This window comes from Bombina bombina, chromosome 4, assembly GCF_027579735.1.
Source record: "Bombina bombina isolate aBomBom1 chromosome 4, aBomBom1.pri, whole genome shotgun sequence".
In the NCBI taxonomy this organism is placed as follows: Eukaryota; Metazoa; Chordata; class Amphibia; order Anura; family Bombinatoridae; genus Bombina; species Bombina bombina.
Genome location: NC_069502.1, coordinates 1,233,764,804 through 1,233,787,864, shown reverse-complemented (window position 1 = coordinate 1,233,787,864; position 23,061 = coordinate 1,233,764,804). Strand labels below are relative to the sequence as shown.

At 45.0% G+C, this 23,061-nt stretch overlaps 1 protein-coding gene and 1 long non-coding RNA gene across 2 annotated transcripts in view; both read left to right on the top strand.

Moving 5' to 3' along the window:
• Window positions 1–16,125, top strand: part of KLC4 (kinesin light chain 4) — a 253,008-nt gene extending 236,883 nt beyond the window's left edge. Inside the window, exons 14-15 of the mRNA XM_053712779.1 lie at window positions 12,340–12,397; window positions 15,123–16,125. Coding sequence (XP_053568754.1) covers window positions 12,340–12,397; window positions 15,123–15,194 — 130 coding nt within the window. The 3' untranslated portion in view covers window positions 15,195–16,125. The remainder of the gene's footprint in view (window positions 1–12,339; window positions 12,398–15,122) is intronic.
• LOC128658244 (uncharacterized) lies at window positions 1,827–10,218 on the top strand. Its single transcript, XR_008402142.1, has 4 exons — window positions 1,827–2,493; window positions 2,534–2,712; window positions 3,255–3,696; window positions 9,378–10,218. It is a non-coding gene; the product is annotated as an uncharacterized LOC128658244 (long non-coding RNA).
• Window positions 16,126–23,061: the final 6,936 nt, after the last annotated feature.

The window sequence follows — 23,061 nt, the reverse complement described above, 5'->3', positions numbered from 1 at the left end:
CAGTAACAGGTATACACACAGCACACTGTCACATGATACACAGTAACAGGTATACACACAGCACACAGTCACATGATACACAGTAACAGGTATACACAGTCACATGATACACACAGCACACAGTCACATGATAAACAGTAACAGGTATACACACAGCACACTGTCACATGATACACAGTAACAGGTATACACACAGCACACAGTCACATGATACACAGTAACAGGTATACACACAGCACACAGTCACATGATAAACAGTAACAGGTATACACACAGCACACTGTCACGTGATACACAGTAACAGGTATACACACAGCACACTGTCACAGGATACACAGTAACAGGTATACACACAGTCACATGATACACAGTAACATGATACACACAGCACACAGTCACATAATACACAGTAACAGGTATACGCACAGTCACATGATACACAGTAACAGGTATACACACAGCACACTGTCACATGATACACAGTAACAGGTATACACACAGCACACAGTCACATGATACACAGTAACAGGTATACACACAGCACACAATCACATGATACACAGTAACAGGTATATACACAGCACACTGTCACATGATACACAGTAACAGGTATACACGCAGCACACTGCCACATGATACACAGTAACAGGTATACACACAGCACACTGTCACATGATACACAGTAACAGGTATACACACAGCACACTGTCACATGATACACAGTAACAGGTATACACACAGCACACTGTCACATGATACACAGTAACAGGTATACACACAGTCACATGATACACAGTAACAGGTATACACACAGCACACAGTCACATGATACACAGTAACTGGTATACACACAGCACACAGTCACAGGTATACACAGTAACAGATATACACACAGCACACAGTCACATGATACACAGTAACAGGTATATGCACGGTTACATGATAAACAGTAGCATATATACACACAGCACACAGTCACATGATACACAGTCACAGGTGTACACAGAGTCGCATGATACACAGTAACTGGTATACACAGTAACAGGTATACACACAGCACACAGTCACATGATACACAGTAACAGGTATGCACACAGCACACAGTCACATGATACACAGTAAAATATATACACACAGCACACAGTCACATGATACACAGTAACAGGTATGCACACAGCACACAGTCACATGATACACAGTAACAAATATACACACAGTCACATGATACACAGTAACAGGTATACACACAGCACACAGTCACATGATACACAGTAACAGGTATGCACACAGCACACAGTCACATGATACACAGTAACAGGTATACACACAGCACACAGTCACATGATACACAGTAACAGGTATACACACAGCACACAGTCACATGATACACAGTAACAGGTATGCACACAGCACACAGTCACATGATACACAGTAACAGGTATGCACACAGCACACAGTCACATGATACACAGTAAATATATACACACAGCACACAGTCACATGATACACAGTAACAGGTATACACACAGCACACAGTCACATGATACACAGTAACAGGTATACACACAGCACACAGTCACATGATACACAGTAACAGGTATGCACACAGCACACAGTCACATGATACACAGTAACAGGTATACACACAGCACACAGTCACATGATACACAGTAACAGGTATACACACAGCACACAGTCACATGATACACAGTAACAGGTATACACACAGCACACAGTCACATTATACACAGTAACAGGTATGCACACAGCACACAGTCACATGATACACAGTAACAGGTATGCACACAGTCACATGATACACAGTAAAATATATACACACAGCACACAGTCACATGATACACAGTAACAGGTATACACACAGCACACAGTCACATGATACACAGTAACTGGTATACACACAGCACACAGTCACATGATACACAGTAACAGGTATGCACACAGTCACATGATACACAGTAACAGGTATGCACACAGCACACAGTCACATGATACACAGTAACAGGTATGCACACAGCACACAGTCACATGATACACAGTAACAGGTATACACACAGCACACTGTCACATGATACACAGTAACAGGTATACACACAGTCACATGATACACAGTAACAGGTATACACACAGTCACATGATACACAGTAACAGGTATGCACACAGCACACAGTCACATGATACACAGTAACAGGTATACACACTGTCACATGATACACAGTAACAGGTATACACACTGTCACAGGATACACAGTAACATGATACACACAGCACACAGTCACATAATACACAGTAACAGGTATACGCACAGTCACATGATACACAGTAACAGGTATACACACAGCACACTGTCACATGATACACAGTAACAGGTATACGCACAGCACACTGTCACATGATACACAGTAACAGGTATGCACACAGTCACATGATACACAGTAACAGGTATACGCACAGTCACATGATACACAGTAACAGGTATACACACAGCACACTGTCACATGATACACAGTAACAGGTATACGCACAGTCACATGATACACAGTAACAGGTATACGCACAGTCACATGATACACAGTAACAGGTATACACACAGCACACTGTCACATGATACACAATAACAGGTATACACACAGCACACTGTCACATGATACACAGTAACAGGTATACGCACAGTCACATGATACACAGTAACAGGTATACACACAGCACACTGTCACATGATACACAGTAACAGGTATGCACACAGCACACAGTCACATGATACACAGTAACAGGTATACGCACAGCACACTGTCACATGATACACAGTAACAGGTATACGCACAGCACACAGTCACATCATACACAGTAACAACAAGCAGACAGCAGCAGCACCAGGGAAAATAATCCTTTATTTAGGACAAAAGAGAAACAAAACACAACGTTTCGGGGCTCACCCCTTAGTCATGTGTACAATTCTAACATGGTAGATCATTATATTTATACCTTTCAGGTGGAAGTATTCACAGGTGAAACAATCACCACAATTATCACACATTGCCATCTATTGGCATACCACTGCCATTACATTCCCAGAAGTACATATAATACAAATACTAACCCTGATCTAGCTTGCAAGAAAATCACTCTATATCGCCACCTTGCGGTAAATTCATCAAATTACACAATATTTAATTACAAATGGTCAGGCCTATATTTTACAGTATTAAACTACATTTCATCATACACAGTAACAGTCACATGATACACAGTAACCGGTATACACACAGCACACAGTCACATGATACACAGTAACAGGTATACACACAGCACACAGTCACATGATTCACAGTAACAGGTATACACACAGCACACAGTTACAGGATACACAGTAACCGGTATACGCACAGGATACACAGTCACATGATACACAGTAACAGGTATACACACAGTTACAGGATACACAGTAACAGGTATACACACAGCACACAGTCACATGATACACAGTAACAGGTATGCACACAGTTACAGGATACATAGTCACAAGTATGCACACAGTCACATGATACACAGTAACAGGTATACACACAGCACACTGTCACATGATACACAGTAACAGGTATACACACAGCACACAGTCACATGATACACAGTAACAGGTATACACACAGCACACAGTCACATGATTCACAGTAACAGGTTGTTACGGTTACCCTTAGTCTCGCTGAGAGATGGACCGCTTAGTAGCCTGGATCCCTATTGCTAAAGAGGGGAGAAGCTGCTTTCCATAGTATTCTATATGAGTCTCGCAAATATAGAATAATCTCCCTTAGCTGCAGTACCGCTAGGATACCCTTCAGCCCACAAAAACGAGTCAACACTGCGATTGAGGGTCAAACAAGAACTCAGGACTGGGATGCCCAGCCTGCTTTTTATTAAGGTTACATGCACACAGGGCACTCCCAGGGGGAGAGGGGGGGAAGCACAAAATCCCCCATCACACATTTAGATAGAGAGCACTGTCCTTTGACAGGCCACAATAGGATTACAGTACTTAAGATAACAAGTTTACAAGTTCATCTTATCAATTAGCAGTCTGGCTCCAGAGGTGATTAGACAATAGTTTCTAAAAGCTGAAAAAAAAGAGTTAACTCTTTATGAAATGATACTTGTTACGGTTTTCTTGGAGCCCTTCTTAGGCGCTGGCTTGCTGGTTCAGGCATTGCTGCTGGGAAATAAGCTCTTCACAACAAAATAACTAATGCTTCTGTAACAGTGCTCCCTTTCTGTGGAACACTCTGGCAGACACGGTCTGACCCCTTTTCGGGGCAGACTAAGGCTGTCCAGACCGCTGATTATGCGGGGCTGAGGTCGGTTTGTCTGGACAACCCGTCGGCGTTGCCATTCTGTTTCCCAGGTCTGTAAGTAATGGTGAAATTGAAGGGTTGCAACGATAAGCTCCAACGTAATAGCCTGCCGTTATCTCCAGAGACCCGGTTCAGCCACACCAACGGGTTATGGTCGGTGACCAGAGTGAACTCCTGACCATATAAATAGGGAGTCAATTTCTTTAATGCCCACACCAAAGCCAAACACTCCTTTTCGACCGCTGCATAGCTGACTTCGCGGGGCAGGAGCTTCCGGCTGATGTAGGCAACTGGATGCTCCCCTCCATCTTCGCCTACTTGGCTGAGGACGGCTCCCAGCCCGAACATGGAAGCATCTGTATGGACGATAAAACGTTTGTTAAGGGCTGGGGCCGCCAAGACAGGAGCGTTAATTAGAGCATTTTTGAGAGCCTGGAAAGCCGTTTCACAGTGGGGAGACCACAGGACCTGTCGAGGTAAGTTCTTCTTGGTCAAGTCAGTCAGGGGTTTGGCAAGTGTGCTGTAGTCTGGTACGAACCGTCTATAGTACCCTGCCGTGCCCAGGAAGGCTAGGACCTGAGTCTTAGTGATGGGGGTGGGCCAATTGGCGACAGCTTCTATTTTGGCCGGCTCTGGTCGCTGCTTTCCACACCCCACCCGGTGACCCAGGTACTGTACCTCGGCCATCCCAAAGTGGCATTTTTCTGGCTTCAGAGTCAGGCCAGCAGCCCGGATCTGATCCAGAACCATTCCCACATGAGCTAAGTGGTCCTCCCAGGACTCACTGTGGATCGCTATGTCGTCCAGGTAGGCGCAAGCAAAACTCTGGAAGCCATCCAGGAGCCTATCCACCAAGCGCTGGAATGTAGCTGGGGCATTCTTCATCCCAAACGGCATTACCCTAAACTGATATAAGCCGAATGGGGTGACGAATGCCGACTTGGGGATAGCCTCCGGGGCCAGGGGAATCTGCCAGTAACCTTTGCAGAGGTCAATAGTGGTCAGGTAATTTCCCCTGGCTATACGATAGAGTAGCTCGTCTACCCTGGGCATAGGGTAAGCGTCCGTCACGGTATTTTCATTGAGCCTCCGATAGTCTACGCAGAACCGGGTGGTCCCATCTTTCTTGGGCACCAAGACAACTGGGGAGTCCCAGGGACTATCGGAGGGCTCAATTACCCTGAGCTGGAGCATCTCATCGATCTCCTTCTTCATTCCTGTCCTAACTGCTTCGGGGATTCTGTACGGAGCCTGGCGCAAGGGAGCTTGTCCCGGAGTATCTACCTGGTGGGTGGTTAAAGTAGTGTACCCTGGCTTCGGGGAGAAGGTGAGGTGTTTAGACTGGAGGAGTTGGTTGAGCTGCTCCCTTTCAGTGGGGCTAAGTCGGTCCCCTATCTGAACCTGCGCCACTATACCTGTGGGGATGCTCTTTTCTAATAGGTCTGGAATGGGTAAACTGTCGGGGTCTTCCTGAGGGGAACAACATACGGCCGTCACGTTCTCTGGCCGCTCAAAATATTCCTTGAGCATGTTTACATGGAATGTCTTTCTAAGATTGTTGTCGTGGCAGCTAGCTATCACATAAGTGGTGTCTCCCCTTTTCTCTACGATCTGGTAGGGACCCTGCCAGGACGCCTGCAATTTGTCTGTCTTCACCGGCTTAAGTACTAACACCTTTTGTCCTATGGTGAAGATTCTCTTTCGGGCCCCCCGATCGTACCATACTTTCTGTCTTCTCTGGGCCAACTGGAGATTAGCCCGCACGGATTTGGCTAATTGCTCCATTCGGTCCCTGAGTTCCAGCACGTATGGCACAATGGGGACACCGTCAGCCTCCATCTCTCCCTCCCAGTGCTCCCGGATCAGGTTTAGGGGTCCCCGTACCTTTCTTCCGTAGAGCAACTCGAAGGGAGAGAACCCTGTCGTTTCCTGGGGCACCTCCCGATAAGCAAATAGGAGGTGCGGCAGGAAGCGTTCCCAGTCGCGGTATTCCTGAGTGAACGTCTTGAGCATTTGCTTGAGGGTCCCATTGAACCTCTCACACAGCCCGTTCGTCTGGGGGTGGTATGGGGAGCTCAGGAGGGACTTAATTTTGCAAACCTGCCAGAGTTGTTGGGTCAATTCAGCCGTAAATTGGGTGCCTCGGTCGGATAGGATTTCTTTTGGAAATCCTACCCGGGAGAACACCTGTACTAGTGCATTCGCTACCGTATCCGCTTGTATGTTGGATAGGGCGACAGCCTCTGGGTACCTGGTAGCGTAGTCCACTACGGTAAGAATGTATCGCTTACCGGAGGGACTAGGGGTAGCCAGTGGTCCCACTAGGTCAATAGCAACCCGGCTGAAGGGTTCCTCTACAATGGGCATATTTACTAGCTGGGCTTTAGGGTGATCGCCTCGCCTTCCTACTCGTTGACACACATCGCAGGTGTTACAGTAAGTTCTAACGTCAGCGTGCACCCCTGGCCAAAAGAACGTGTGAGTAATGCGGTGTAGGGTACGGGTAACGGCTAGGTGGCCTGCTAAGGGGATGTCGTGGCCTATTTTGAGGATTTCTTGACGGTATTTGTGGGGCACTACCAGCTGTCGCCTACGCTGTCCCCTTTTCTCTGTCCAGCGGTATAGTTTCCCTTTTTCCCATAAGAATGTTTCGTTATCTGCCCCGCCCCCTCCGGTCTCTGCTCGTTCCCGGTACTTTTGTAAGGTCGGGTCAGTCTTAGACTCTGCCTCGAAAGCATCTGGGGTGTCCCAGGGTATGGGGCCTAACCTGTCAGGCAAGGTCGGGGTAGGTCTTACCTGTGTCTCCCGCACTGGTGAGAGCTCTCGCTCCGTCCGGGCTTGGGCCCGTGTAGTCACTGGGTCCGCCTCGTTGTTGCATACTGGAGCATAGGCAGAAGTCATGGGGCCCAAATCGTTGCCCAGTAGTACTTCGGCAGGTAAATTATCCATTAGGCCCACGTTCACAGCCCCCTTTCCCGCTCCCCAATCAAGATGCACTTTAGCTGTTGGAATTTTGTACACATCCCCCCCCGCCACTCTAACGGCCACAGTCTGTCCGGATCGCTTGTGCTCTGGCACCAAATGACTCTGTACCAGCGTGATAGTAGCCCCTGTGTCTCGCAATCCCTCGGTAGATCGCCCCTCGAGCCATACCCTCTGCCGATGGTGCTGGCGGTTATCTGAGGCAGCATATACAGGGTCTGCCTCGTGAAGCGGCCCCACATATCCCTCCATAGGGGCCTCTTGGTTAACACAGAGGGCCCGGGCCGGACGATAGGACCCAGAGGGGTAATTGTAATTCCTGGGTGTCTGGTGCGTATTAAGGGGGCAGCTAGCCATGAAATGCCCTGGTTGCTTGCATCGGTGGCAAGTCGGTCTGGGACGCTCAGAGCTGTTATTGGGTGGTCCTGAGTGTCGGACGGGCCTTGTGGGCACCGGGGCTCGGAATTCAGTACGAGGGGGTGCACGGTAAACCTCTCTGGGTTCGACCCGTGCTGGAGCTCGGTAGTTCATGGGTTCGTGAAGACGGGAGTCATAATGTTCATCGGCCAATTTGGCTGCTTCTTCTAAGGTAGAAGGCCGCCTGTCTCGCAGCCATTCCTTCCCTTGCTGTTCCATGCCATTATAAAAATGTTCTAAGAGAAACAATTGTAAAATTTCCTCCCCAGTCACCGCTTTACTTCCGCTCAGCCAGTGATTTGCCGCTCTCCGCATTCGGTGCGCCCATTCCATATGGGTATCGTTAGGCTTCTTTTCCGTGCCCCGAAACTGTCGGCGATACGTGTCCGGAGTTACAGCGTACCGTCGCAACAGTGTCTCCTTAACTAGCTCATACTGTGTCACTTCCTCAGCACCCAGAGTACGAAAGGCTTCCAGGGCTCGCCCGGATAGTTTCCCAGACAATATCGTGGGCCACTCTCTGTTGGGAATCTGGTGCAGGGCACATTGCCTTTCGAAGTCCGCCAAATATTCATCAATCCCTGTCTCGCTCTCTAGGAAGGGTCGAAATGCCGCATAGGGTATCTTGGGCCTCCCAGCATTTTCGACAGGGATGATTACCTGCGGGGCTTCAGCATTGCGGTGTGCATTCGCTAGGTTGAGTTCGTGGGCTCGAGTCTCTCGTATATCCTCGTCCGCCTCTGCCATCAACTGCTGTACCAATTCCATGGAGGGGTTCGGCCCGTATAATGAGAGCCTTTCCCGAACAATCCTGGTTTTTTCGTCACTAATCGTGGTCGGTGTTTCCGCCATTGTGAAGCTCTGATCCAGTTCGGTCAATTCTGCGATCAGCTCTCTCCTCGGCCGGTTGCTGGCGTACCCCCCTCTGCTTTCAAGTAAATCCTTTTGGGTTGTACGCTTCAATTTTTCGTAAGCGCTCTCCATCCGTTCTGTACCTCTCCTAGGAAATCCAGGAAAATCCCGCCGCTGCCGCCAAATGTTACGGTTACCCTTAGTCTCGCTGAGAGATGGACCGCTTAGTAGCCTGGATCCCTATTGCTAAAGAGGGGAGAAGCTGCTTTCCATAGTATTCTATATGAGTCTCGCAAATATAGAATAATCTCCCTTAGCTGCAGTACCGCTAGGATACCCTTCAGCCCACAAAAACGAGTCAACACTGCGATTGAGGGTCAAACAAGAACTCAGGACTGGGATGCCCAGCCTGCTTTTTATTAAGGTTACATGCACACAGGGCACTCCCAGGGGGAGAGGGGGGGAAGCACAAAATCCCCCATCACACATTTAGATAGAGAGCACTGTCCTTTGACAGGCCACAATAGGATTACAGTACTTAAGATAACAAGTTTACAAGTTCATCTTATCAATTAGCAGTCTGGCTCCAGAGGTGATTAGACAATAGTTTCTAAAAGCTGAAAAAAAAGAGTTAACTCTTTATGAAATGATACTTGTTACGGTTTTCTTGGAGCCCTTCTTAGGCGCTGGCTTGCTGGTTCAGGCATTGCTGCTGGGAAATAAGCTCTTCACAACAAAATAACTAATGCTTCTGTAACACAGGTATACACACAGCACACAGTTACAGGATACACAGTAACAGGTATACACACAGCACACAGTCACATGATACACAGTCATAGGTATACACACAGCACACAGTCACATGATACACAGTAACAGGTATGCACACAGTTACAGGATACATAGTCACAGGTATGCACACAGCACACAGTCACATGATACACAGTAACAGGTATACACACAGCACACTGTCACATGATACACAGTAACAGGTATACGCACAGGATACACAGTCACATGATACACAGTAACAGGTATACACACAGTCACAGGATACACAGTAACAGGTATACACACAGCACACAATCACATGATACACAGTAAAAGATATACACACAGCACACAGTCACATGATACACAGTAAAAGATATACACACAGCACACAGTCACATCATACACAGTAACAGGTATACGCACAGTCACATGATACACAGTAACAGGTATACACACAGCACACTGTCACATGATACACAGTAACAGGTATACACACAGCACACTGTCACATGATACACAGTAACAGGTATACACACAGCACACTGTCACATGATACACAGTAACAGGTATGCACACAGCACACAGTCACATGATACACAGTAACAGGTATACACACAGCACACTGTCACATGATACACAGTAACAGGTATGCACACAGCACACAGTCACATGATACACAGTAACAGGTATACGCACAGCACACTGTCACATGATACACAGTAACAGGTATACGCACAGCACACAGTCACATGATACACAGTAACAGGTATACACACAGCACACTGTCACATGATACACAGTAACAGGTATGCACACAGCACACTGTCACATGATACACAGTAACAGGTATACGCACAGCACACTGTCACATGATACACAGTAACAGGTATACGCACAGCACACAGTCACATCATACACAGTAACAACAAGCAGACAGCAGCAGCACCAGGGAAAATAATCCTTTATTTAGGACAAAAGAGAAACAAAACACAACATTTCGGGGCTCACCCCTTAGTCATGTGTACAATTCTAACATGGTAGATCATTATATTTATACCTTTCAGGTGGAAGTATTCACAGGTGAAACAATCACCACAATTATCACACATTGCCATCTATTGGCATACCACTGCCATTACATTCCCAGAAGTACATATAATACAAATACTAACCCTGATCTAGCTTGCAAGAAAATCACTCTATATCGCCACCTAGCGGTAAATTCATCAAATTACACAATATTTAATTACAAATGGTCAGGCCTATATTTTACAGTATTAAACTACATTTCATCATACACAGTAACAGTCACATGATACACAGTAACCGGTATACACACAGCACACTGTCACATGATACACAGTAACAGGTATACGCACAGGATACACAGTCACATGATACACAGTAACAGGTATACACACAGTTACAGGATACATAGTCACAGGTATGCACACAGCACACAGTCACATGATACACAGTAACAGGTATGCACACAGTTACAGGATACATAGTCACAGGTATGCACACAGTCACATGATACACAGTAACAGGTATACACACAGCACACTGTCACATGATACACAGTAACAGGTATACGCACAGGATACACAGTCACATGATACACAGTAACAGGTATACACACAGTTACAGGATACACAGTAACCGGTATACACACAGCACACAGTCACATGATACACAATAACAGGTATGCACACAGTTACAGGATACACAGTCATAGGTATACACACAGCACACAGTCACATGATACACAGTAACAGGTATGCACACAGTTACAGGATACATAGTCACAGGTATGCACACAGCACACAGTCACATGATACACAGTAACAGGTATACACACAGCACACTGTCACATGATACACAGTAACAGGTATACGCACAGGATACACAGTCACATGATGCACAGTAACAGGTATACACAGTAAAAGGTATACACACAGCACACAGTCACATGATACACAGTAACAGGTATACACACAGTCACAGGATACACAGAAACAGGTATACACACAGCACACAGTCACATGATACACAGTAACAGGTATACACACAGCACACAGTCACATGATACACAGTAACAGGTATGCACACAGCACACAGTCACATGATACACAGTAACAGGTATACACACAGCACACAGTAACAGGTATACACACAGTCACATGATACACAGTAACAGGTATACACACAGCACACAGTCACATGATACACAGTAACGGGTATGCACACAGCACACAGTCACATGATACACAGTAACAGGAATACACACAGCACACAGTCACAGGATACACAGTAACAGGTATACACACAGTCACATGATACACACAGCACACAGTCACATGATACACAGTAACAGGTATACACACAGCACACAGTCACATAATACACGGTAACAGGTATACACACAGCACACAGTCACATGATACACAGTAACAGGTATACACACAGTCACATGATACACAGTAACAGGTATACACAGCACACAATCACATGATACACAGCAACGGGTATACACACAGTAACAGGTATGCACACAGTCGCAGGATACACGGTAACAGATATACACACAGCACACAGTCACATGATACAGTCGCATGATACACAGTAACAGGTATGCACACAGTCACAGGATACACGGTAACAGATATACACACAGCACACAGTCACATGATACACAGTCACATGATACACAGTAACAGGTATACACACAGCAACGGGTATACACACAGTAACAGATATACACACAGCGCACAGTCACAGGATACACAGTAACAGGTATACACACAGTCACAGGATACACAGTAACAGGTATACACACAGTCACAGGGTACACAGTAACACACACAGACACAGGATACACACACAGCACTCATGAACATGTTTCACAATCAGACCTCTCTGTAAAACTTTTTATCATTTTCTGCAGTATGAAGAGAGCAGCTTCTCTGAACTATCTCAACAAATCCAGCGATGAAACTTTCCAGGTAAGCTCAGAGTAAAGGTAAACACCATATTTTGCTAATAGCATGCAGAATATTTGATCAAACACATCTATTATAATCTGCAAGTTTCTTTTTCTCAATTCTTTTCTTAGTCTCTGTGCCGCATACCTTTTTGTCTCTCTCTCCTTCCTCATCTCTATGCCACTGACCTTTAACACTCGTTCTCCTCTAGTCATCCCCCTCACTCGTGAGCTGTCCTTTCAGTATTGTTTACTGTGCATCTCTGTGTCCCCAACTCTCTTGCTCTCTGCCTCCTCTTTTGTCACCTCCATGTTTGCTTTCAGACTAGTAAAACCATAATACATTCTGTGCTGTCTGAGTCTTATGACATTACTTGAGCTAAGCTTTCTTACAGCTAGGTAAGCAGTTTTATGTTGTCATGTGGAGCTAGAAACTTCCTCAAATCAAACATTTTTGAGGTTCCTCCCCTGCCCTATACAGTATCCCACAAAAGTGAGTACACCCCTCACATTTTTGTAAATATTTTATTATATCTTTTCATGTGACAACACTGAAGAAATTACACTTTACTACAATGTGAAGTAGTGAGTGTACAGCCGGTATAACAGTGTAAATTTGCTGTCCCCTCAAAATAACTCAACACACAGCCATTAATTTCTAAACCGTTGGCAACAAAAGTGAGTACACCCCTAAGTGGAAATGTCCAAATTGGCCCAAAGTGTCAATATTTTGTGTGGCCACCATTACTTTCCAGCACTGCCTTAACCCTCTTGGGCATGGAGTTCACCAGAGCTTCACAGGTTGCCACTGGAGTCCTCTTCCACTCATCCATGACGACATCACAGAGCTGATGGATGTGAGAGACCTTGCGCTCCCCCACCTTCCGTTTGAGGATGCCCCACAAATGCTCAATAGGGTTTAGGTCTGGAGACATGCTTGGCCAGTACATCACCTTTACCCTCTAATTCTTTAGCAAGGCAGTGGTCGTCTTGGAGGTGTGTTTGGGGTCGTTATCTTTTTGGAATACTGACTTGCGGCCCTGTCTCCGAAGGGAGGGGATCATGCTCTGCTTCAGTATGTCACCGTACATGTTGGCATTCATGGTTCCCTCAATGAACTGTAGCTCCCCAGTGCCAGCAGCACTCATGCAGGCCCAAACCATGACACTCCCAACACCATGCTTGACTGTATGCAAGACACACTTGTCTTTGTACTCCTCACCTGGTTGCCGCAACACACGCTTGACACCATCTAAACCAAATAAGTTTATCTTGGTCTCATCGGACCACAGGGCATGGTTCCAGTAATCCATGTCCTTAGTCTGCTTGTCTTCAGCAAACTGTTTGCAGGCTTTCTTGTGCATCGTCTTTAGAAGAGGCATTCTTCTGGGACGACAACCGTGCAGACCAATTTGATGCAGTGTGCGGCGTATGGGCTAAGCACTGACAGGCTGACCGCCCACCCCTTTACCCTCTGCAGCAATGCTGGCAGCACTCATTCATCTGTTTCCCAAAGACAACCTCTGTATAAGACGCTGAGCACATGCATTCAACTTCTTTGGTCGACCATGCGAGAAACAATTCTTTTTTTCAGATCCTCAGAGAGTTCTTTGCCATAAAGTGCTGTGTTGAACTTCCAGTAACCAGTATGAGAGAGTGTGAGAGCGATAACACCAAATTTGGACATTTCCACTTAGGAGTGTTGCCACTTTTGTTGCCAACGGTTTAGACATTAATGGCTGTGTGTTGAGTTATTTTGAGTTGACAGCAAATTTACACTGTTATACAGACTGTACACTCACTACTTTACATTGTAGCAAAGTGTCATTTCTTCAGTGTTGTCACATGAAAAGATCTAATAAATTATTTACAAACGTGAGGTGTGTACTCACTTTTGTGAGATACTGTAAGTCTGACTCTTTTTATTACATGTTTTATTAACACATGATCTAAGAGGGTAGTTGCTGCACAAGAGAAGTCCTGCAGTTTAGCATCGGAAGAGGTGATAATGGAAGATGGAAGGAGCAGGTCATTGTTGGATCTTAGTGTGCACGCTGGGGACAGGTAGTGGGGAGGGACTTTGGTAAGGACTTTGTAGGTCAGGGTGAGAATTTAGAATTTAAATCTGCTGTAAATGGGGAGCCATTGAAGGAACTCACAGAGAGGTGCAGCAGATACATAGTGATGGCAGAGGTGGATTAGCCTGGCAGAGGCATTAGGTATGGATTGAAGGAGAGGAAGGCCAGTGAGTAGGTTATTGCAGTAGTCAAGTCTGGAGATTACAAGGGAGTGGATTATTTGTTTTGTGGTGTCAGTGCTCAGAAACAGGCGAATTTTGGAAATATTGCATAGGTGGTTGAAGCAGGATGAAGAGAGTGATTGAATGTGGAGGGTGAAGGACAGATTGGTGTCAAGTCTTATCGTGGGTGCTGCCATTTTAGATCCTAGGTTATACTGCAGGTATCTGAAGGAGAGCTCCTGCACATGTGCAGACAGGTCAGCACTGGAATGTAGTGAAAGCTAGATTTCAACATGGTGGCACCCATGACTAGAGGGAGGTGGGGAAAACCTCAATGCTATGCTTATAGAGTGGTTTGTACTAAGGAAGACCAAGTGTCTGCAAACTTGAGTAAATCTCTAGCTTGAAGATAACTAATTACCCAATAATATTTTTTTCCCATGCAGTTACAGACTATGATAAAATATGTATCAGTAAATAAAAAGTAGATATTTTTTTTCTCTTATAGGGTTCTCAAAATCTCCTTTCTGAGACTAGAGGTCTGAGCGCCAGCAACATTGATCTTTCGTCCCACAGCTAATGAACTGTTTTGCAGTCTGCCCTACATATGCTTGTGAACACTCCAAATCCTGCCAGGATGACACTACAGCCTGAATATTTATAATGTAACACTATAGCAGAGCACTATTTATAGTGTAACACTACAGACACAGCGTGCCATGTTACTGATGTACCTGATACCTGAGTATTTATTTTGTGCCTACAGCCCATTCATTTACAGTAACACTACAAACACAGCCAGGTACCAAGTGCTGATAACAGATTTATGCAAGAAGCCCAGATCTTCTAGATACTATTAACCCAAGTCATGAGAATGTTGCAAATTACATGAAACTCACACAAGCTAATAACTTTTACCCTGCGGTGGGATCTCTGGCACAGCCCCTGATTTGTAGGGTTGATTCATTCCCCAATCCTTTTGCTCAGTAGCACTTTAATGAGTTTATGCATCACCAGCCCCAGTGGGATTTCCTCTCCCCTCCAGACAGTCTATCATTCTTCCATTGTCCTCGCCTTATTGTAGCAATGAGCATGATCTCTTCCCGTGTCTCCCTGAGCATGATCACCTCATACTAGGACCAGTAGCTCTTTCATAGAATGTAAATACCAGAGTACTGCAATAATCTGCACCCAGCTCATGTTCCCCCTGCACCTAGGGCAGATAGCCTCATCTTCTCATGATCTTGCCCTCCTGCCCTGTGACTTATTGTGTGATGCCCATCCCTCTGCATTACTGCTGTGCATCTGTTGCCATTCCCATAATCCTCACTGGCGAGGATCCTGCAGCACGTCACTCTGGTGTTGCACTCTTCTGTCAGTAAATATGTTGTTTTTATGGGTGTTGCTCACTGTATACCTCGTTGTTGTCTTTTCCTGTTTCTTCTTACAGCGTCATTCTGATTTTATCTGTTTTAAATGAGTTATCTCAGGAAAATAAAGACTTTCTTGGATTCCAGTTTGTTTTTATTTCATAGTACGGCATGATTAGAAAGCTACCAAAATACAAACCAAACCAATGGAATTATAAATATGTGACAGGCTCATAAAACTTAGCATCCATTGCCCCATAAAGTATTACAGGAAGAGGAAATTACATTGTAATATATACAGTCATTATTTATTTTGCCTGTTGCTGTAATAGATCATAACTTCGGGTGTAAGAGCAGTGAAATAGCAATTACAAGGCTGTACTGAAGAATATAAATCACTTTCTCTGTGAAACTCTGCAGCATTGGTTTTGTACTTCCGACTAATGCTCACATGAAACCGCTTAACCGCTGAAACGCGTTGTATTGCTACTTCAGTAAAGATTAAATTAAGCATTGGTCTGATTTTTTTTTTATTTTTTTTTTACTGTTTTTAAATAAATATTTTCTTCCTAATGGCAGTGAGAGTCCACAAATTAAAGGGACAGTCTAGTCCAAAATAAACTTTAATGATTCAGATAGAGAATGTAATTTTAAACAATTTTCCAATTTACTTTTATCACCAGTTTTGCTTTGTTCTCTTGGTATTCTTAGTTGAAAGCTAAACCTAGGAGGTTCATATGCTAATTTCTCTTGTTAAGTGTATCCAGTCCACGGATCATCCATTACTTGTGGGATATTCTCCTTCCCAACAGGAAGTTGCAAGAGGATCACCCACAGCAGAGATGCTATATAGCTCCTCCCCTCACTGCCATATCCAGTCATTCTCTTGCAACTCTCAACTAAGATGGAGGTCGTAAGAGGACTGTGGTGTTTTATACTTAGTTTATTTCTTCAATCAAAAGTTTGTTATTTTTAAATGGTACCGGAGTGTACTGTTTATCTCAGGCAGTATTTAGAAGAAGAATCTGCCTGCGTTTTCTATGATCTTAGCAGAAGTAACTAAGATCCTTTGCTGTTCTGACATATTCTGAGGAGTGAGGTAACTTCAGAGGGGGAATAGCGTGCAGGTTTCCCAGTAATAAGGTATGTGCAGTTAAAATATTTTCTAGGGATGGAATTTGCTAGCAAATGCTGCTGATACCGAAGTAATGTAAGTAAAGCCTTAAATGCAGTGATAGCGACTGGTATCAGGCTTATTAATAGAGATACATACTCTTATAAAAGTGTATTTTAAAACGTTTGCTGGCATGTTTAATCGTTTTTTACACATGTTTGGTGATAAAACTTATTGGGGCCTAGTTTTTTCCACATGGCTGGCTTGAATTTTGCCTAGAAATAGTTCCCTGAGGCTTCCCACTGTTGTAATGTGAGTGGGAGGGGCCTATTTTGGCGTTTTTTTGCACAGCAAAAATTACAGACACAGACATCCAGCTTCTTCCTGCATGATCCAGGACTTCTCTGAAGGGCTCAAAAGGCTTCAAAAGTCGTATTGAGGGAGGTAAAAAGCCACAGTAGAGCTGTGGCAGTTGTTGTGACTGTATAAAAAACGTTTTTGTCATTTGTTATTCCGTTTTTGGTATTAAGGGGTTAATCATCCATTTGCAAGTGGGTGCAATGCTCTGCTAACTTATTACATACACTGTAAAAATTTTGTTAGTGTAACTGCATTTTTTCACTGTTATTTCAAAATTTGGGAAAATTTGTGTTTCTTAAAGGCGCAGTAACGTTTTTTATATTGCTTGTAAACTTGTTTTAAAGTGTTTTCCAAGCTTGCTAGTCTCATTGCTAGTCTGTTTAAACATGTCTGACACAGAGGAACCTACTTGTTCATTATGTTTGAAAGCCATGGTGGAGCCCCATAGGAGAATGTGTACTAAATGTATTGATTTCACCTTAAACAGTAAAGATCAGTCTTTATCTATAAAAGAATTATCACCAGAGGGTTCTGTCGAGGGGGAAGTTATGCCGACTAACTCTCCCCATGTGTCAGACCCTTCGCCTCCCGCTCAGGGGACGCACGCTAATATGGCGCCAATTACATCAGGGACACCCATAGCGATTACCTTGCAGGACATGGCTGCAATCATGAATAATACCCTGTCAGAGGTATTATCTAGATTGCCTGAATTAAGAGGCAAGCGCGATAGCTCAGGGGTTAGGAGAGATACAGAGATCGCGCAAATGCTGTTAGAGCCATGTCTGATACTGCGTCACAGTATGCAGAACATGAGGACGGAGAGCTTCAGTCTGTGGGTGACATCTCTGACTCGGGGAAACCTGATTCAGAGATTTCTAATTTTAAATTTAAGCTTGAGAACCTCCGTGGATTGCTTGGGGAGGTATTAGCTGCTCTGAATGACTGTAACACAGTTGCAATTCCAGAGAAATTGTGTAGACTGGATAGATACTATGCGGTGCTGGTGTGTACTGACGTTTTTCCTATACCTAAAAGGCTTACAGAAATTATTAGCAAGGAGTGGGATAGACCCGGTGTGCCCTTTTCCCCACCTCTTATATTTAGAAAAATGTTTCCAATAGACGCCACTACACGGGACTTATGGCAGACGGTCCCTAAGGTGGAGGGAGCAGTTTCTACTTTAGCAAAGCGTACCACTATCCCGGTTGAGGACAGTTGTGCTTTTTCAGATCCAATGGATAAAAAATTGGAGGGTTACCTTAAGAAAATGTTTATTCAACAAGGTTTTATTTTACAGCCCCTTGCATGCATTGCGCCTGTCACTGCTGCGGCGGCATTCTGGTTTGAGGCCCTGGAAGAGGCCATCCAGACAGCTCCATTGAATGAAATTATTGACAAGCTTAGAACGCTTAAGCTAGCTAACTCATTTGTTTCTGATGCCATTGTTCATTTGACTAAACTAACGGCTAAGAATTCCGGATTCGCCATCCAGGCGCGTAGGGCGCTATGGCTTAAATCCTGGTCAGCTTACGTGACTTCAAAGTCTAAATTACTCAACATTCCTTTCAAGGGGCAGACCTTATTCGGGCCTGGCTTGAAGGAAATTATTGCTCACATTACTGGAGGCAAGTGTCATACCCTTCCCCAGGACAGGGCCAAATCAAAGGCCAAACAGTCTAATTTTCGTGCCTTTCGAAATTTCAAGGCAGGAGCACCATCAACTTCCTCCGCTTCAAAACAAGAGGGAACTGTTGCTCATTCCAGACAGGCCTGGAAACCTAACCAGTCCTGGAACAAGGGCAAGCAGACCAGAAAGCCTGCTGCTGCCCCCAAGACAGCATGAAGGAACGGCCCCCTATCCGGAAACGGATCTAGTAGGGGGCAGACTTTCTCTCTTCGCCCAGGCGTGGGCAAGAGATGTTCAGGATCCCTGGGCGTTGGAGATCATATTTCAGGGATATCTTCTGGACTTCAAAGCTTCTCCTCCACAAGGGAGATTTCATCTTTCAAGGTTATCAGCAAACCAGATAAAGAAAGAGGCATTCCTAAGCTGTGTGCAAGACCTCCTAGTAATGGGAGTGATCCATCCAGTTCCGCGGACGGAACAAGAACAGGGATTTTATTCAAATCTGTTTGTGGTTCCCAAGAAAGAGGGAACCTTCAGACCAATCTTGGATCTAAAGATCTTAAACAAATTCCTCAGAGTTCCATCATTCAAAATGGAAACTATTCGGACAATCCTTCCCATGATCCAAGCGGGTCAGTACATGACCACAGTGGACTTAAAGGATGCCTACCTTCACATACCGATTCACAAAGATCATCATCGGTTCCTAAGGTTTGCCTTTCTAGACAGGCATTACCAATTTGTAGCTCTTCCCTTCGGGTTGACCACAGCCCCGAGAATTTTTACAAAGGTTTTGGGCTCACTTCTGGCGGTTCTAAGACCGCGAGGCATAGCGGTGGCTCCGTATCTAGACGACATCCTGATACAGGCGTCAAGCTTTCAAATTGCCAAGTCTCATACAGAGATAGTTCTGGCATTTCTGAGGTCGCATGGGTGGAAAGTGAACGTGGAAAAGAGTTCTCTATCACCACTCACAAGAGTCTCCTTCCTAGGGACTCTTATAGATTCTGTAGAGATGAAAATTTACCTGACGGAGTCCAGGTTATCAAAACTTCTAAATGCTTGCCGTGTCCTTCATTCCATTCCACGCCCGTCAGTGGCTCAGTGCACGGAAGTAGTCGGCTTAATGGTAGCGTCAATGGACATAGTGCCATTTGCGCGCCTGCATCTCAGACCGCTGCAATTATGCATGCTAAGTCAGTGGAATGGGGTATACTCAGATTTGTCCCCTCTACTAAATCTGGATCAAGAGACCAGAGATTCTCTTCTCTGGTGGCTTTCTCGGGTCCATCTGTCCAAGGGTATGACCTTTCGCAGGCCAGATTGGATGATTGTAACAACAGATGCCAGCCTTCTAGGTTGGGGCGCAGTCTGGAACTCCCTGAAGGCTCAGGGATCGTGGACTCAGGAGGAGAAACTCCTCCCAATAAATATTCTGGAGTTAAGAGCAATATTCAATGCTCTTCTGGCTTGCCCTCAGCTAGCAACACTGAGGTTCATCAGATTTCAGTCGGACAACATCACGACTGTGGCTTACATCAACCATCAAGGGGGAACCAGGAGTTCCCTAGCGATGTTAGAAGTCTCAAAGATAATTCGCTGGGCAGAGTCTCACTCTTGCCACCTGTCAGCGATCCACATCCCAGGCGTAGAGAACTGGGAGGCGGATTTTCTAAGTCGTCAGACTTTTCATCCGGGGGAGTGGGAACTCCATTCGGAGGTGTTTGCTCAACTAGTCCATCGTTGGGGCAAACCAGAACTGGATCTCCTGGCGTCTCGCCAGAACGCCAAGCTTCCTTGTTACGGATCCAGGTCCAGGGACCCGGGAGCAACGCTGATAGATGCTCTAGCAGCTCCTTGGTTTTTCAACCTGGCCTATGTGTTTCCACAGTTTCCTCTGCTCCCTCGACTGATTGCCAAAATCAAACAGGAGAGAGCATTGGTGATTCTGATAGCGCCTGCGTGGCCACGCAGGACCTGGTATGCAGACCTAGTGGACATGTCATCTCTTCCACCATGGACTCTGCCTCTGAGGCAGGACCTTCTAATACAAGGTCCTTTCAATCATCCAAATCTAATTTCTCTGAGACTGACTGCATGGAGATTGAACGCTTGATTCTATCAAGGCGTGGCTTCTCCGAGTCAGTCATTGATACCTTAATACAGGCTCGGAAGCCTGTCACCAGGAAAATCTACCATAAGATATGGCATAAATATCTTTATTGGTGCAAATCCAAGAGTTACTCATGGAGTAAGGTTAGGATTCCTAGGATATTGTCCTTTCTCCAAGAGGGTTTGGACAAAGGCTTATCAGCTAGTTCTTTAAAAGGACAGATCTCTGCTCTGTCCTTTTGCACAAGCGTCTGGCAGAAGTTCCAGACGTCCAGGCATTTTGTCAGGCTTTGGTTAGGATTAAGCCTGTGTTTAAAACTGTTGCTCCCCCGTGGAGCTTAAACTTGGTTCTTAAAGTTCTTCAGGGAGTTCCGTTTGAACCCCTTCATTCCATTGATATTAAACTTTTATCTTGGAAAGTTTTTTTTTATGGCTATTTCCTCGGCTCGAAGAGTCTCTGAGTTATCTGCCTTACATTGTGATTCTCCTTATCTGATTTTTCATTCAGACAAGGTAGTTCTGCGTACCAAACCTGGGTTTTTACCTAAGGTCGTTTCTAACAGGAATATCAATCAAGAGATTGTTGTTCCATCATTGTGTCCTAATCCTTCTTCCAAGAAGGAACGTCTTTTGCATAATCTGGACGTAGTCCGTGCCTTGAAGTTTTATTTACAGGCTACTAAAGATTTTCGTCAAACATCTGCCCTGTTTGTCGTTTACTCTGGACAGAGGAGAGGTCAAAAAGCTTCGACAACCTCTCTCTCCTTTTGGCTTCGAAGCATAATACGCTTAGCCTATGAGACTGCTGGACAGCAGCCCCCTGAAAGGATTACAGCTCATTCTACTAGAGCTGTGGCTTCCACCTGGGCCTTTAAAAATGAGGCCTCTGTTGAACAGATTTGCAAGGCTGCGACTTGGTCTTCGCTTCACACCTTTTCAAAATTTTACAAATTTGACACTTTTGCTTCTTCGGAGGCTGTTTTTGGGAGAAAGGTTCTACAGGCAGTGGTTCCTTCCGTTTAAGTTCCTGCCTTGTCCCTCCCATCATCCGTGTACTTTAGCTTTGGTATTGGTATCCCACAAGTAATGGATGATCCGTGGACTGGATACACTTAAGAAGAGAAAACATAATTTATGCTTACCTGATAAATTTATTTCTCTTGTAGTGTATCCAGTCCACGGCCCGCCCCGTCCTTTTAAGGCAGGTATAAATTTTAATTAAACTACAGTCACCACTGCACCCTATGGTTTCTCCTTTCTCGTCTTGTTTCGGTCGAATGACTGGATATGGCAGTGAGGGGAGGAGCTATATAGCAGCTCTGCAGTGGGTGATCCTCTTGCAACTTCCTGTTGGGAAGGAGAATATCCCACAAGTAATGGATGCTCCGTGGACTGGATACACTACAAGAGAAATAAATTTATCAGGTAAGCATAAATTATGTATTCTAAACCCTTGAAGGCCGCCTCTTCTCTCAGGGCATTTTGACAGTTTTTCACCACTAGATGGTGTTAGTTCATGTGTGTCATATAGATAACACTGTGCTCATGCACGTGGAGTTCCAGTGAGTCAGCTCTGATTGGCTAAAATGGATGTCTGTCAAAAGAACTGAAATAAGGGGGCAGTTTGCAGAGGTTTAGATACAAGGTAATCACAGAGGTAAAAAGTGTATTTATATAACTGTGTTGGTTATGCAAAACTAGGGAGTGGGTAATAAAGGGATTAACTATCTTTTTAAACAATAAAAATTCTGGTGTAGACTGTCCCTTTAATTTATTACCTATGACAAATACTTCACCTGGCCACCAGGAGGAGGCAAGGACACCCCAAACAAATCATTTAATACCCCTCACTTTCCCTACC